Source organism: Apostichopus japonicus, chromosome 9 (genome assembly GCF_037975245.1).
Source record: "Apostichopus japonicus isolate 1M-3 chromosome 9, ASM3797524v1, whole genome shotgun sequence".
Lineage (NCBI taxonomy): Eukaryota > Metazoa > Echinodermata > Holothuroidea > Aspidochirotida > Stichopodidae > Apostichopus > Apostichopus japonicus.
Genome location: NC_092569.1, coordinates 21,107,021 through 21,123,576, shown reverse-complemented (window position 1 = coordinate 21,123,576; position 16,556 = coordinate 21,107,021). Strand labels below are relative to the sequence as shown.

The 16,556-nt window shown below is 34.3% G+C and overlaps 1 protein-coding gene across 2 annotated transcripts in view; it reads left to right on the top strand.

Moving 5' to 3' along the window:
* The first annotated feature begins 5,533 nt into the window (after positions 1–5,533).
* Positions 5,534–16,556, top strand: part of LOC139973093 (uncharacterized) — a 39,634-nt gene continuing 28,611 nt past the window's right edge. The window contains exons 1-9 of one of the 2 annotated variants that reach the window (XM_071979495.1): positions 5,534–5,797; positions 5,971–6,066; positions 7,271–7,525; positions 7,888–7,971; positions 8,282–8,440; positions 9,014–9,219; positions 9,754–10,044; positions 10,851–11,118; positions 13,496–14,463. In XM_071979495.1, coding sequence (XP_071835596.1) covers positions 5,716–5,797; positions 5,971–6,066; positions 7,271–7,525; positions 7,888–7,971; positions 8,282–8,440; positions 9,014–9,219; positions 9,754–10,044; positions 10,851–11,118; positions 13,496–13,746 — 1,692 coding nt within the window. In that variant the 5' untranslated portion in view covers positions 5,534–5,715 and the 3' untranslated portion in view covers positions 13,747–14,463. Of the gene's footprint in view, positions 5,798–5,970; positions 6,067–7,270; positions 7,526–7,887; positions 7,972–8,281; positions 8,441–9,013; positions 9,220–9,753; positions 10,045–10,850; positions 11,119–13,495; positions 14,464–16,556 lie in introns of those variants that run through there. The other variant, XM_071979494.1, reaches the window with a different exon arrangement.

Genomic DNA, 16,556 nt, shown 5'->3' with positions numbered 1-16,556 from the left:
CGTACCACTCGACCACAGTGATTCTACTGGTGTGTTAAAGGCCCGTGGTTCGAATCCCGGTGGAGGCTGAAAGTTTTTTCACTGTTCTTGATTTTCCAACTCATTACGATTTTCATTTATATATATTCATTTTCCTTTGTCGTTTTCCTCCTTTGCATTAACATAAAGTCTGTTCAAAGTATCTCTTTCGAGATCCGGCTTTAGGAATCACAAATGATTTCGAGTTGGTTAGCATCATGTTGCATCTCTAGAGTAAGGCAAAATATGCCACCAAAAACAGAACTAGTATTGTTCGATACAGGTGACAAACGCCTACAGTGGAATTACGACCCTCCTTACCGGTTTCGAACCTCTGGACATACAATCAGCGTCCATAGCCTAGTGGTTAGGGTGTCCGCGTACAAAGTTGAGGCCCGTGTTTCGAATCCCGGTGGAGGCTGAAAGTTTTTTCACTGTTCTTGATTTTCCTACTCATTACGATTTTCATTTATATATATATATATATATATATATATATATATATATATATATATATATATATATATATATAAATGAACGTTTTTAGCTTTATCTTGAAAGCATCCAGGGTCAAGGAGTCGATACACATCAATTCCACCGGAAGTGAATTCCACAACCGAGGTCCTTTGTAGGCAAAAGCCTTATTGCCTAACGTATTATGATTGATACGAGGAACATGCAGGGTGATTTGAGAATGTGAGCGCAAAGAGTAAGAACTAGACTTCACCAAGATCATATCACATAAATACTTAGGTGCAAGACCTTTTAAACTTTTAAATACTTGCAAGATTAGTTTGAATTCAATGCGTTGCTGTACAGGTAACCAATGAAGAGATTGTAAAGTAAAAGTAATGTGACAAAATTTAGGAAGAGCGTAAATCAACCGAGCCGCTCCATTAAGTACCATTTGAACTCTACGAAGCTTATAATCAGGTAAACCAATCGAGGGTGCATTACAGTAGTCAGTGTGACTAATTACAAAAGCATTAATAAGAGTTTTAGTACAGTCCTCATCCAGGAATTTTCTGATCTGACGAATATTATAGAGTCCATGGTATGCCCTTGAGCAAACTTTTCCAATATGAATGTCCATTGACATGTTGCTGTCAAGATAAACCCCAAGATTTTTTGCACTATCACATGGCTTAATATCCACGTTACCTACTTTTATCATCTGAACCCGAGTCTTAGCAACTTGTTGGCGAGTACCAATTAAAAGAAACTCAGTCTTAGAATCATTGATCATTAGCCTATTGCTGATCATCCAATGTCTTATTTCGAATATAAGTGATTGCATTGCCAGAACAGCCCGTTCCTCAGATAACAGAGAACCAGCATTGAAAGATAAATATAACTGTGTATCATCAGCATAACTATGTGCGTTAGGAAGGTGTTTAGAGACAATGGCAAACAACTGAGAAACGTAACAAAGAAAAAGAACAGGACCGAGACAGCTGCCCTGTGGTACACCACAATTCAAAGAAAAATCTTTCGATGAGATATTTTCTATAGATACATGCTGTTTTCTGAAAGACAGATAATTACCAATCCATTTTTGTGCATTATTAACAATACCAAATTGGGTACGCAATATGTTCATAAGAATATCATGGTTAACAGTATCGAACGCTGCACTCAAATCTAACAGGATTAAAAGAGTGCATTGTTGATGGTCCATATTCATTAATATATCACTATGTATTTTCATAAGTGCAGTTTCTGTAGAGTGATTTTGCCTGTACGCAGATTGGCAATCAGGAAAAGGAGCACGTGATGAACAATGTGAGACAATCTCATTAACTACAGCTCGTTCAACTAACTTGGAAACATAGCTCAAATTACTTATTGGTCTATAATTAGAATAGATAGGGTCCAAACCTGCTTTCTTTAACAATGGAGTAACGGTAGCAAATTTCCATTTGTCAGGAACATTACCATTTATCATGGTAGTCAATACAGGCAAAAGGGGGTCAAGACACTTTCTAAGTAACCAAGTGGGTATAGAATCAAGATTGCAGGTAGCCGTATATAAATATATATATATATATATATATATATATATATATATAAATATATTTATATATATATATATATATATATATATATATATATATATAAATATAAATATAAATATAAATATAAATATAATAATATATATAATTATATATATATAGCCTATATATATATATTTATATATATATAAATATATATTTATATATATATATAAAAAAAAATATATATATATACAAATATATATATATATATATATACAAATATATGTATATATATATATACAAATATATATATATACATATATATAAATATATATATATATTTATATATATATATTTATTATATAAATATATATATATAGGCTATATATATATTATTATATATATATATATATATATATATATATATATATATATATATATATATATACAAGTATAGATATATATATATATATATATATACAAGTATAGATATATATTTATATATATTTATATATATATCATTATATATATAGGCTATATATATATCATTATATATATATATAATTATATATATATATATACAAATATATATATATATATATATATATATATATATATATATATGTATATATATATATACAAAATTAGTTTGTCTTCTTTTTCGAATGTAGATAAAAGCTTCCTATAACCTAAACAAGAATGAAAGTTAACAACATTGGCCTCAACTTTGGATTGTGTACTTCTCTGGGGTTTTTTAAAATGTATTCTAAGAACTTCATTGACATTATCAGATTAACAATTCCCCATCTCTCTCTTGCACTCGTCCTAAGCGGTCCTGATACATAAAGTACAACATTAACAAAGTCAATATACGTCAAAGTTCAGTCAACTGAACCACACTACTGTTCAGAGGTAGTTGCTATTCGCGGAACAATACGTACCGAAGCTTCTTGTGTAGCTTCCAAGCGTTATCTCGTATTGTGTTGCCTCGGAGCTAACTCGAAACAGGTTGTAATGAAGATATGCACTGTCATCATAGGTATTGTTGAACAAAATATCAATTCTTAGTTGATGATCTCTCTGAGCTGATATGACGTGTAATTTCTCATTTCCGAGCAAGACACTAAAATTAAGATCACCAAATCCATCTCTCTAGTTATCCCAAGTCTCATAAAATGACACAGATCCACCAAAGCGCTTCTGAAACAGCTGTATAAAAAGTAACCGCTAATTTCATAGAACTATACATAGTGAATAAGTCGAAAATTTTGTTGACATGAACCATGGTTGGGATTGAGGAGGATCCTAGCTCCAAAGGATTTACATTTTCGTTTCACATCCTCGGATAGAATGCAGATAGTTAGTTTCTCACGACGACAAAAAGCAACACTGTCCCGGACTTGAGATTGACAGTGAGATGTACTTTCGTAACTTTCATGATAGTAACCATGCATAGGATATTATTTTAGAAATATCAGTTGTTAAAATTCTTTTTGTACGTACTTTTACCCACAATGGTGCCCTACTTCAAAAAAAAAAATGGCGTCAAAATTTGTTGTGTAGCTCGGATCGACTTGACGCACTAGGGCTATGTCGTTTCAAGTTCTAACTTAACGTAATGTCTGCTATAACTTTATTAACACTGGCGGGGGAGGGGGGGGGGTTGCTTTAAAAAAATTGTCGATCAGGGGAGGGGTCAAAGGGGGGGATCGAGGAGAATTTGTGGTAAAATATGGAGGGTGCTTATATGAAAAACTTATGAACAATATTGTTCACCAGGTCTGCCTTAGATGTTGCTAAGAATTACGTATGGAAATCTGATGGCGTTGTAAATTATGAGGGGATTGAAACTTTTTATTGTTCGGGCGATATGATTTGCCTTTAGAAATGTAGTTTGAGCTTTGTTTGGAATTACAATGTCTCAATGATTTGGTCACGAATGTGTAGTCATATATATTGCCCTCCAATATATGGGACTAGTAATACTAATAAGTACAACATAATTGTTAAAATAGCTATTTTAACAATTTCGGTATGTTGTACATATGTATTTAATTTGGCTGCATACGTACGTGTCGGCATAACAAGTTTAGTGATATATGTGGCATGAATGAATGGCGAACAGGTATTGGTATATGGTGGTCGCAGTGACTAATGGCCTGTTTTCTTCACGGTCCACTTGATTAGGTCTCTCATCATAATTTGTCGTTGGGATTTATCTTTGTTCCTTCATTCAGCCAGTTGTTTAGTTTATACAGTAAATTGGGCAGGGCAGTACCGTACTTTACAAACTTTAACTCAGTATGCTGAGTAATCATGTCTTGTTATTGCAGTTACATGATTATTCCTTATATGTTGAATGTGAACAATGCATAATTACTTTGAATTTAGATAGTCATAAACAAAGTCAATAAAAATGAATAACATTCATACTAAAAATGGAATGAAGATCGTACTTCTCGTTCAATAACGTTTCGAGGTAGCTATATAACCATAAGAACATTCGCAGCAAATACAAAAACGTTTTTAAAACGTTATTAAAACGTTTCGTCTTTTGTTTTGATAACGTTATTTGTGGTCTAATAAATATGTCACGAAATTTACGTTTTCAGGCTATTATTTCAAAACATTTTTGGTTAAAACATTAATATAACATTAATATAACATTAATATCTCATAAAAACGTTATGCCGACGTTTTTATAAATGTTATGATAACGTTTTGTGTTTGCTGGGTTAGTGGAATCCCGTGTTTACAAACGTTTTCCAAAAGTTATAAAGTATTGAATATTAGAAAAGCTGCAGTAATGTTGTTCCGAAACGTAATGTTGCTGGTTATATTGTAAACATTACTTCTTAGCTAATGTGATACGTAAGGGCTTTGTCGGTTCAAAATTAACGTTTCAACCTCACCAGTTCACAAAAGAAGAATATTTTCCTCTTGATGTATATGTCAATTTACTGTCATTTGTAAATGTTAGTGCAGATCCTAAAGAAATGTTGTCTAACATAATCATTCATACTGCTCATTTATTTCTTACTCTTTGTTTGCGGAAGAATTTTCTTCGTTTGCGGAAGTTCCACTAATCTAATTTGCCAGAAATCCAAACCGTTGGTAATTCTACAAAATTGTTCATGATATATTTTAAGGTCATAAACATAAGTGATTTCGCACACAAGCAGTTATTTCCTAATCAACGCGGCGAATCTCTCCATTCAATCTAGGTCGGCTGTGAAAACAAGAGCCCTCGTTGATATTACAAACAGTGAGTTACAATATAAACAATATAAAAAATACGTTTTCTTAAATAACGACCCCAAAAATCACAAATATAAGACATCATAACAATTCATTAATTTAATTGTAAAGAATTAGGTCTGTGTATTGATTATATATCATAGATTTTAATATTGTGTCTCTGCGTATACTTCTGAACAAGTAGACTTCATATTGTATTCCAAAAGACGTCAACATCTTTCGATCAATAGCGTGGCTGTTTTCCATTTTCTTTTGTCGCTTTTTGGCGAATGTTAACATTAACAATAACGCCGAACTTGAATCACGTGATTGGTTGTGTGTTCCCGAAAACTTCGGTATCTGCGTAGCAACACGAGGGTTTTCAAAGTAACTTAGAACATTGATGAGCTTGACAAGGAATTATCCAGAAAAACTCTTAGATTCTACTAAACATTGAGAAAAGAAGATGAGTGGAATTCAGTTTTCGTGTATCTTTCATTGCTTCCTTCTTGGTATTTGCATTTATTCTTCGATGGCTGGAAGCGTTGGTAAGTAGAATAACGGAAAGTAGATCTAACATATCATCTCATTAATTTGACGTTGTGAATTTAAAGAAAAAGCATGAATCAGCAAACACGGATCAGTTATTATACTTGTAGCAAATATTTGTTATGTAACTGCTCGATTATGATATTTAAACTAACAGTTCTTATGATTTCAGCTTTTTTCAAGTGCACAAAACCACACTCATTTAAAGATGCCGTTATGCCTTGTGGTGGTAACTGCAGCAATCAAATGGAGGTAATACCGAGTATCGGTAAGTAACAGTTGCTATTTAAGTAATCTAAGAAGTTATAAATGTAGACAAGTAATAAATGTATCGAAGTAAAAACTGACTTTTTTTTGCACTGCAAAAGGAACAGTAATTTAATTTGAAGCTTCATTTACATATTATATTCAAACGTATATGTCATATGCATAATAATAATTATTATGAACTATTTGGTGAATATATAGAGAATCCTGAAAAGACTGAAGCTTAGTTAAACTCTTTGCTTATTCATGGAAAGTTGTAGTGATGATATATTTACAACCACCCTCTCTAAATATAAACTATATTTGGCATCCAACCCTCTGAGTACTGGCCCAAAGGGAAAAGGAAGAAAAAGCACCAAGACATCAAATAAATCTGTTTTAGAAGGAAATGCATATATGCATATTTTCGGTTCAAACGAACCACTTAATGTTTTGATGGCAGCGGATGTTCAGTTATCTGCTTATTTTAACAGACTCACTGATATAAAACTCACTGTTTATATATTATTGTGTAAAAAAACTTTATTTACTTCCGTTTAGTGTTGTAATATATGTTAAAGAATGGTAGTAAGTCAAACGAAATGCCCTATATGAGTTCTCGTTGCCTGGTTGCATATCAGGAGTATTGTATGCGAATACTAAATGTAGTAATATAGTTAGTTTAATTCTTCTAGGCAGAGTCATCTTTACGTCGTACATGAAATATTTTGAAGAATAATATGGACAACACTATTTGCTTTCGTATATCGTTATGTTAACAAAATGGTAATGAGTCTAACGAAATGCTCGAATTAATATATTTGTTTTTAGGTTGCATATCATTATTGCATGTATCGAAGACTGACTTTAACAAATTCATTAGTAATAATGACTATTATTTTACAACAACAATTGATGAATCCAAAATACAAGTATAATACACCATCTCACTCATGACATATACCCCCAGTGGGGAAAATATCAACAGAACGTAAAGCAAGAACGCAACAAGCTGATAAGTATTAAGAATATGTACTTTGCTATCGAAACATTCTTTCGAATATTTCTCGGCAAACATCTCTAATTCTATATCTCTGACAGTTTGACGAGGTAGGTTACATTTTTTCTTAGATGGTTAGATATTAATGTATAGGATATAAAGGGATAGCCTAGCATACTTTGGAAACGATAGAAAAACATCTGACACTAATCATTTTCGTTTACAGATGAGAGAATAAAAACGGAAACAACACTTAGTGGAATCAAATCAACATGGATGCACTCTACTGATGAAATGCGATCATTTATGTCAACCGGTGAAACTTCAACAACAACAACAACAAAGTCGTTGGGAACGGATATGAGTGACCAATCAGCAACTACACTATACTCAACTGATGCAATGAGAATATTACCGTCAACTGATGAAATGACAACACGATCCAAAAATTTGTTGTCAACAACAGTGATGCCTACAACAGGTAACGATACAGCAAGTGGTGTACTTCTTTAAGTATTTGACTCAGTCATGAAACAGATTGGTATTCATCATGATTATGTCGACAATGTGAACGTCAAGAAGAATTTGGTTTTACACGGCTTGGACTAATTAAACATTAAGAATGTTGTGTATTAACAATGTTAGGTAAATATTTTATAAGCGTATGCTAACGTCCTATCATATGTCTATGTTTTTAATTATTACGGGACCATTTAAAACTTAGTGTTATTATTTATAGTAAATATCAACAAATAAGATATTTAAGTATTCAATCATTAGATTCAATCAATGAACTAGTAACAACACCGAGTAAATTACTAACTACAACCATGCACTCAACAGATAAAACAACATTACTTCGGTCAACCGATAAAATGACAACCATCAACAAAAATGAATTTTCAACAACATCGATGGTCTCAACAGGTAACGTGATGGCTTTTGGTTTTGTCTAGAGCTTAAATGTTTAAGTGATAAAATCAGCATCAAATTTATCTACTACTACAGTTTTTTCGTCTGAAACTTTAGTTCTCATGCATCTTCATCAGCTGATACAAGTCATGATGAATGTTCGTCTGAGCAACAAACATACGGCAGTATTAGTTCTTTAGTATGTATACACTTGTTCAAAGTTATTAAAGTTGATATATATTTATCTTATTTTGGATGGTTTAAAGAATTAACATGTATTGAAAACGATTAAACAGCAACTAACACTGGTCATTTCCCTTTTTAGGTGCGAGAATTAAACAAGAAACAACAGTGGGTGAAATCAAGTCAACGTCGATGCCATCTACGGAGGAAATACGTTTATTAACGACAACCGTTGAAACGCCATCGACAACTACAGATACAAGTACAACTGAGCTATCAACAACACGGATGCCTACAACAGGTGATTTAAAAATGTATACCATTAAGTCTACAATTACTTCAGTTCACAATTGGAGAAACAATTGTAAGAATTAGATAGGCATACGTGTATTCCCTACCGTCTGGCCTTCTCAAATATCTATATTATATAATACTTAGACGGTAAGACACTATTGTAACTTACTTTATTTGATTAAACAGTAACATGTTTACATATTTGATAGCTTAGTTTCATCTCTCAATCAGAATATTTTCTAATAGCCAACCAATAACATTAGCACTCACAACAGACATTCTTCGCAATATGCTGAATTAACCTCGGTTTAATTGACCTTTTACATGTCAGAAACAAACTGAAGTGGTAAAGCTACAAGTAACGATATTCTGATTGTTACCTCTCATAATGATAGTTAAAATAATTCTTATAGTATTATACTTAAAGAGACTTCTTCTGGGAAATAATATCTTTGTTCGGAATTTCTAATTTTTGTAAACATTTGGCCAGGTGAGCATTTGAAAGAACCGTCATGTTGTTGAATGCATAGTAAAGGGCAATTATTACGACCGCCGACTTGAACATGTCATTTTACTTCAGCATCCTGCCCAACCAACATGATATGGATGAACTGTTCATGCCAAACTACGTGCGATGATCCCGACGGACTCAACGGATGTTTTAAAAGCTGTGACGATGAACCAGGTTATACGTGTGTCTGTCCAGATGGATTCCTAATCAGAGATGGAGCATGCATACCGCTGGAAGAATGCGGGTGCTACCACTCGTCCATGGGAGTCATTTCGGTATTTTCACATAACTCGACATTTGTCATTTTCGCATGTGTCACGTTTTTCGAAGATCTCTTTTAGAGAGTGTAAATAACATCAATATCAAAAACTAAAGGAGCGTGTGCATTTCTTGTGTCCACACTTATTCCTATTATAAGCTTATTACTTATTCCGTTGAAAAGTTCGCTTTCTTTAACCTTATATGAAATAACTATAAAAATACAAAGTTTTTCAAAACGTAATTTGAAGGTTATAGGTTAATATTAGTCAGATTCGAATATCACCTATGACATCTTTAGGTTGGGCAGAAAAATTGATTTGACGATTCGTTTGAAGTTATTATATCTACCATTCAGAAAATGCAGTAGTCACAACGTGCCGATATCCCAATTTTTTGGAGCATTAACGTGCAGATTACAAAAGACAATGAATATAACGTTGAAGTTTCCACTAATGTATTGTATATTATTAACCGTTGAATGAAGTCTCATTAGAGCAGAGTTAACAGTTTCTCTCGACTTGCTCGTATTCGTGAACATTTCTGCACAGAACGGATCATCGCATGTTAACTTAAACTGCACAAGACGTTGCACATGTGAAAATGGTGTTCTTCACTGTAAAGAATACTCCTGCAGTCATAATGCAACCTGTCAGAACCAAGGTCAAAGGTCATCTTGCAAGTGTAAAGAGAGCTACTGGGGAAATGGTACGACTTGTCAAGTAATCACAAACTGTCAGGATGTTTATAATGGTTTGTCCACCGAAGATGGCATTTATTCGATAAGTCCACCTTTTTGGCCACATGAACCATTCCAAGTTTACTGCAAAGATGGTTGGATGGTAAGTTTTCTTTTGAAAACCAGCATACTATTCATTTCATATTTTCGCAGAACTGCAAATACGAAATTAAACTACACCAATTTAAAATGAAAAATTCAAATGAGTAAATGTTTTTGCGCAAATGCCTAAAATGAAAGGAATCTATCAGTTTTTTTACTTAAACTTTCATTATAAATATAAGAAAGTTCAATAATCTATCAAAATATTGATCGAACAGAGTTTTAGTATTTGTGGCTGCACGCTGTAATGTCCATGTCCTCCTCCTAAGCAAACCGTGGAGTTGCTTTCCCCCTTAGATCAGGCAACCAATGCGTTATGAGCCATCTCTTATATTTGGGGCTTTAATTACTATCCGACATTGTTCCCAAAGACTAACAGCCACTCGCTTTACCAAAACTTTGCTTCCCTATATAACGTCAGAAGTTCATAATATCAGGCTCTGGGTAATCTTTTCACCAGTGATACCTTATGATAGGTAACTTGAGTAATGAATTCAAACCATGTAGGGCTACACGGGATATACTATCTAATTTAACGATCATTTAGGAATTGGATGTGAAACAACGTTTTTCGAAGTAGATAAATACCATCAAAGTAACATCATCGGTCTTTCCTAATTATCATTTTTGAAGTCCTCTCAAGGAAGGTATTTATCGTCGGACAAATTCATCTTAAGTTGAGCAATTACATGATCTCTTCCAGACGCAACTCTTGTCATCCTAATTAAAATGTAGATCTTGTCAACAAAATATTCGACTTATACACTATGTATAGTTCTATGATCATAGCGGTTACTCTTTATACAGCTGTTTCAGAAGCGGGTTGGTGGATCTGTGTCATTTTATGAGACTTGGAATAACTACAGAGATGGATTTGGTGATCTTAACTCTAGTTTCTGGCTTGGAAATGAGAAATTACACGTCATATCAGCTCAGAGAGATCATCAACTAAGAATTGATATTTGGTTCAGCAATACCAATGATGACAGTGCATACCTTCATTACAACCTGTTTCGAGTTAGCTCCGAGGCAACACAATACGAGATAACGCTTGGAAGCTACACAGGGAGCTTCGGTATGTATTGTTCCGCGAATAGAAAATACCTCAATAAAAAAAATAAATAAAAAAATACACAATCCAAAGTTGCGGCCAATGTTGTTAACCCTCATTCTTGTTTAGGTTATAGGAAGCTATAGTCTACATTCGAAACAGAAGACACAAACTGATTCGTCACCTTTTCAGTCATTATGCAGATCTCAACAATGGGGATATTAATATATATATATATATATATAAATGAAAATCGTAATGAGTTGGAAAATCAAGAACAGTGAAAAAACTTTCAGCCTCCACCGGGATTCGAACCACGGGCCTCCCGCTCTGTACGCGGACACCCTAACCACTAGGCTATGGACGCTGATTGTATGTCCAGAGGTTCGAAACCGGTAAGGAAGATCGTAATTCCACTGTAGGCGTTTGTCACCTATATCGAACAATACTAGTTCTGTTTTTGGTGACATATTTTGCCCTACTCTAGAGATCAAACATGATGCTATCCAACTCGAAAATCATTTGTGATTCCTAAAGCCGGATCTCGAAAGAGATGCTTCTAACAGACTTTATGTTAATGCAATGGAGGTAAACGACAAAGGCAAATGAATATATATAAATGAAAATCGTAATGAGTTGGAAAATCAAGAACAGTGAAAAAACTTTCAGCCTCCACCGGGATTCGAACCACGGGCCTCCCGCTCTGTACGCGGACACCCTAACCACTAGGCTATGGACGCTGATTGTATGTCCAGAGGTTCGAAACCGGTAAGGAAGATCGTAATTCCACTGTAGGCGTTTGTCACCTATATCGAACAATACTAGTTCTGTTTTTGGTGACATATTTTGCCCTACTCTAGAGATCAAACATGATGCTATCCAACTCGAAAATCATTTGTGATTCCTAAAGCCGGATCTCGAAAGAGATACTTCTAACAGACTTTATGTTAATGCAATGGAGGTAAACGACAAAGGCAAATGAATATATATAAATGAAAATCGTAATGAGTTGGAAAATCAAGAACAGTGAAAAAACTTTCAGCCTCCACCGGGATTCGAACCACGGGCCTCCCGCTCTGTACGCGGACACCCTAACCACTAGGCTATGGACGCTGATTGTATGTCCAGAGGTTCGAAACCGGTAAGGAAGATCGTAATTCCACTGTAGGCGTTTGTCACCTATATCGAACAATACTAGTTCTGTTTTTGGTGACATATTTTGCCCTACTCTAGAGATCAAACATGATGCTATCCAACTCGAAAATCATTTGTGATTCCTAAAGCCGGATCTCGAAAGAGATGCTTCTAACAGACTTTATGTTAATGCAATGGAGGTAAACGACAAAGGCAAATGAATATATATAAATGAAAATCGTAATGAGTTGGAAAATCAAGAACAGTGAAAAAACTTTCAGCCTCCACCGGGATTCGAACCACGGGCCTCCCGCTCTGTACGCGGACACCCTAACCACTAGGCTATGGACGCTGATTGTATGTCCAGAGGTTCGAAACCGGTAAGGAAGATCGTAATTCCACTGTAGGCGTTTGTCACCTATATCGAACAATACTAGTTCTGTTTTTGGTGACATATTTTGCCCTACTCTAGAGATCAAACATGATGCTATCCAACTCGAAAATCATTTGTGATTCCTAAAGCCGGATCTCGAAAGAGATACTTCTAACAGACTTTATGTTAATGCAATGGAGGTAAACGACAAAGGCAAATGAATATATATAAATGAAAATCGTAATGAGTTGGAAAATCAAGAACAGTGAAAAAACTTTCAGCCTCCACCGGGATTCGAACCACGGGCCTCCCGCTCTGTACGCGGACACCCTAACCACTAGGCTATGGACGCTGATTGTATGTCCAGAGGTTCGAAACCGGTAAGGAAGATCGTAATTCCACTGTAGGCGTTTGTCACCTATATCGAACAATACTAGTTCTGTTTTTGGTGACATATTTTGCCCTACTCTAGAGATCAAACATGATGCTATCCAACTCGAAAATCATTTGTGATTCCTAAAGCCGGATCTCGAAAGAGATACTTCTAACAGACTTTATGTTAATGCAATGGAGGTAAACGACAAAGGCAAATGAATATATATAAATGAAAATCGTAATGAGTTGGAAAATCAAGAACAGTGAAAAAACTTTCAGCCTCCACCGGGATTCGAACCACGGGCCTCCCGCTCTGTACGCGGACACCCTATATAGCCTATATATATATATATATATATATATATATATAGCCTAGTAATTTAAGATACTGTTTACGTGCTTTACATTACTTAGCTAAATATTGTAAAAGGACATATTTAGTAAGTGTGAAGACAGTGTTCCCTTCAAATTTAAAATGAAGCTTATTATAATAAACTCTCTTGTTTATACATTTAACAGAATATGACTACATGGATTACCAGCGAGATATGAAATTTTCAACTTACGATCAGGACAATGACTTAGCCGGCCATAATTGTGCTCATACTCAATTTCATCCCGGCGGCTGGTGGTTCAATGGTTGTTATGATATTATGTTGAATGGAATATACGGTGCTCCTTGGGATACAGGTATATGTCTGTTTCAAAGGATTACACGCGATAAAAATTGTTCTGTTGCAGCAGTGGTTATGAAAATGAAGCCGTTGTGAGGCTCGACTTGCAAATGTTTGCTACCATTTCTTCTGTGAAGTCGTGATACCCACGAATCTTTAAAAATTGCTATGTTTGATGGATGTCTAATTTTTATCACTAGTGGTGATAAATGGCGAAAGGAGAGGATTATGACGGCTTTGCTTACAGAAGAGAAATGTACTTAACTCGATAATATTCAGGTTATATGATGTACGACGTACTATAAGCTAAGGTTATGAAGAACAAAAATGTAAGGTATTACTCAGGGTTCGTTTATATATCACCTGATCGTAAAAAAGTGGGAGTTGGGTCTTGTTTCTCCAGAGCAGCAGATTATAATTATTTAAATATAAAGCTGTAATTGAAAAGGCTACTACATCCTCCTATTTACAAATTGAGGAGACAGAGAATGTAAATGATGTATTTGAATATCGATTGTGGACTCGTTTTTGGTTTCAGTAGTCATATGTAAGAAAGCAAAGTTCACCATTTTAAAGGGAAAAACTTTCACCTCATTATGCGGATTAAGACTCTTTTATTAAAGCTGATTAGCTTCACTGTTATGCAATCATCTCAAGATCAAACGAATAGATTTTCTCAGTTTATTCTGATAGCATCACATAGCTTTGTAAATTAGTAGAAAATTGTGAAATTTTCAGTTAATATGATTAAAAATTGAGTATTCCTATTTGTTATATATGTGTCCTGTTTCAATTTTCTCATACCATATCATATCAAACATACATACATATGTATATATATATATATATATATATATATATATATATATATATATATATAAATATATATATATATATATATTTATATATATATATATATATATATATATATTGTAACCCTGTTACTGTTAAAGGTCTATAGACCCCATCTAAAGCACGCTATCATGGAAAAGTTTCGGGAGATTTCGTAATCGACCTGCCTTGGTCGTAAGATGACCTCTTTTTTTACCAATTAGTCTGCAATGCCTGCCACACATTTTTTTCTTGTATGAGTATCTTTGTGTGAAAGCTCTATGATAAACTACACTGAAGACATTAACATATTTCCACACAGTGTTGACACAAAAAAGCCTAATGGTGTTGAGAAGCTATGCACACTAATTGTAAATCCTAGGGTCGATGTACAACCGTGGCGGGTCTATTATGTAAGTACAAAACTACCCTAGCTATAGCGTGCTATAATTGGTGCCAATAAAGCAGATCTTTAAGTTGTGGAGCAATGGCCGAGTTCTGTGTGGATGGTGTTGAGACATTGTGGTAGTTTATACCCGAATTTGTAATTATATGTGGTTATCTCTCTTGGCAGTAAGTCGACCAGTTTTAATTGTTACCAGATTATGGCTTTTGGGGCTACTCCTATGGACCGGCATCCTGGGATTGGAATGTAACACATGTGATATTTTCTAGGGATAATCATGTGATCTCATTCAACCCTGTTAAGGAGTAGAATTGCTTGGGGATGGTGGAAATGCACTGTAATATTTGTGAATTGTCTTAAGCTAAGTTCTAAGGTAAGTACACCATTTGTATAAATGTATTATTTAAGTGTATTACTTGAGTGGGACAGGACAGTCTACATTGGTTGCCGTTGGAAGGAACACCTTGATGATATACTTCAAGACCACGCATCCTCAATATTGTGCAACTCATCTAGTGCTAAGCACTCAACCTTACTGTAAGAAGTCGTTTTGTATTAAATATATCTGGGTTAATTGTACAACTATCTCTCTGGATTTATTTTGTGTATGTATTCGTTCCCTTGCCAATTAAAATACGACATCTTAGGCCAAGAACCGGAAGGCACGCGCTACCCTCAAGAGGAAATATATAAATATATATGTAAAGGAATATATATATATATATATATATACATATATATATATATATTTATATGTATGTGTATGTGTATATATATATAAATACATATATATATATATATATATATGTATATACAGTGGAATTACGATCTTCCTTACCGGTTTCGAACCTCTGGACATACAATCAACGTCCATAGCCTAGTGGTTAGGGTGTCCGCGTACAGAGCGGGAGGCCCGTGGTTCGAATCCCGGTGGAGGCTGAAAGTTTTTTCACTGTTCTTGATTTTCCAACTCATTACGATTTTCATTTATATATATGTGTTTATATATACATATATATATTTATATGTATGTGTATATATATATATATATAAATACATATATATATATATAAATATATCCAATATATAATATACATATATATATATATATGTATACATATATATATATATATATATATATATATATATATTTATCAATTATTACAGATCAACTCGCCAGAATCATCAGTCGAAATAAGGGACGGAACCAGGGACCATCGTGTTCACAGCGTGTCACAGTGTACTACCCAGCCTCAGTAATCCGTTGGAGTCAATGCCTCCTATAAGCTTTTTAACTGTCAATGAGAGCGCGCGTAGTGTGACTGTCAAGAGTGCACCCTTGTGTCACCACAAAGTGTGACTTTTTCAGGCAAGACAAGCGAATTGAAGGTGGCTTATGTGATATGGTATGACATATGCATATGAAATTATAAAAGACCATTACACCCGGGAATGCCACTCTGTGACTGGTTTTGTCCTATATGTAGCTGAACTGATGTTTACGGTACTATACTTATGAGGGGATATTTCCCTTCTTTTGTCAAATTTAAACAAGTTTAGTAAATCAACAACAGAAACAACAACTTCGGGGAATTTTCTAAATATACAAGGCAGCAAATCTTAATTTGTTTATATTTGCCATGTCCTTAGATTTGAAATATCGATAGTT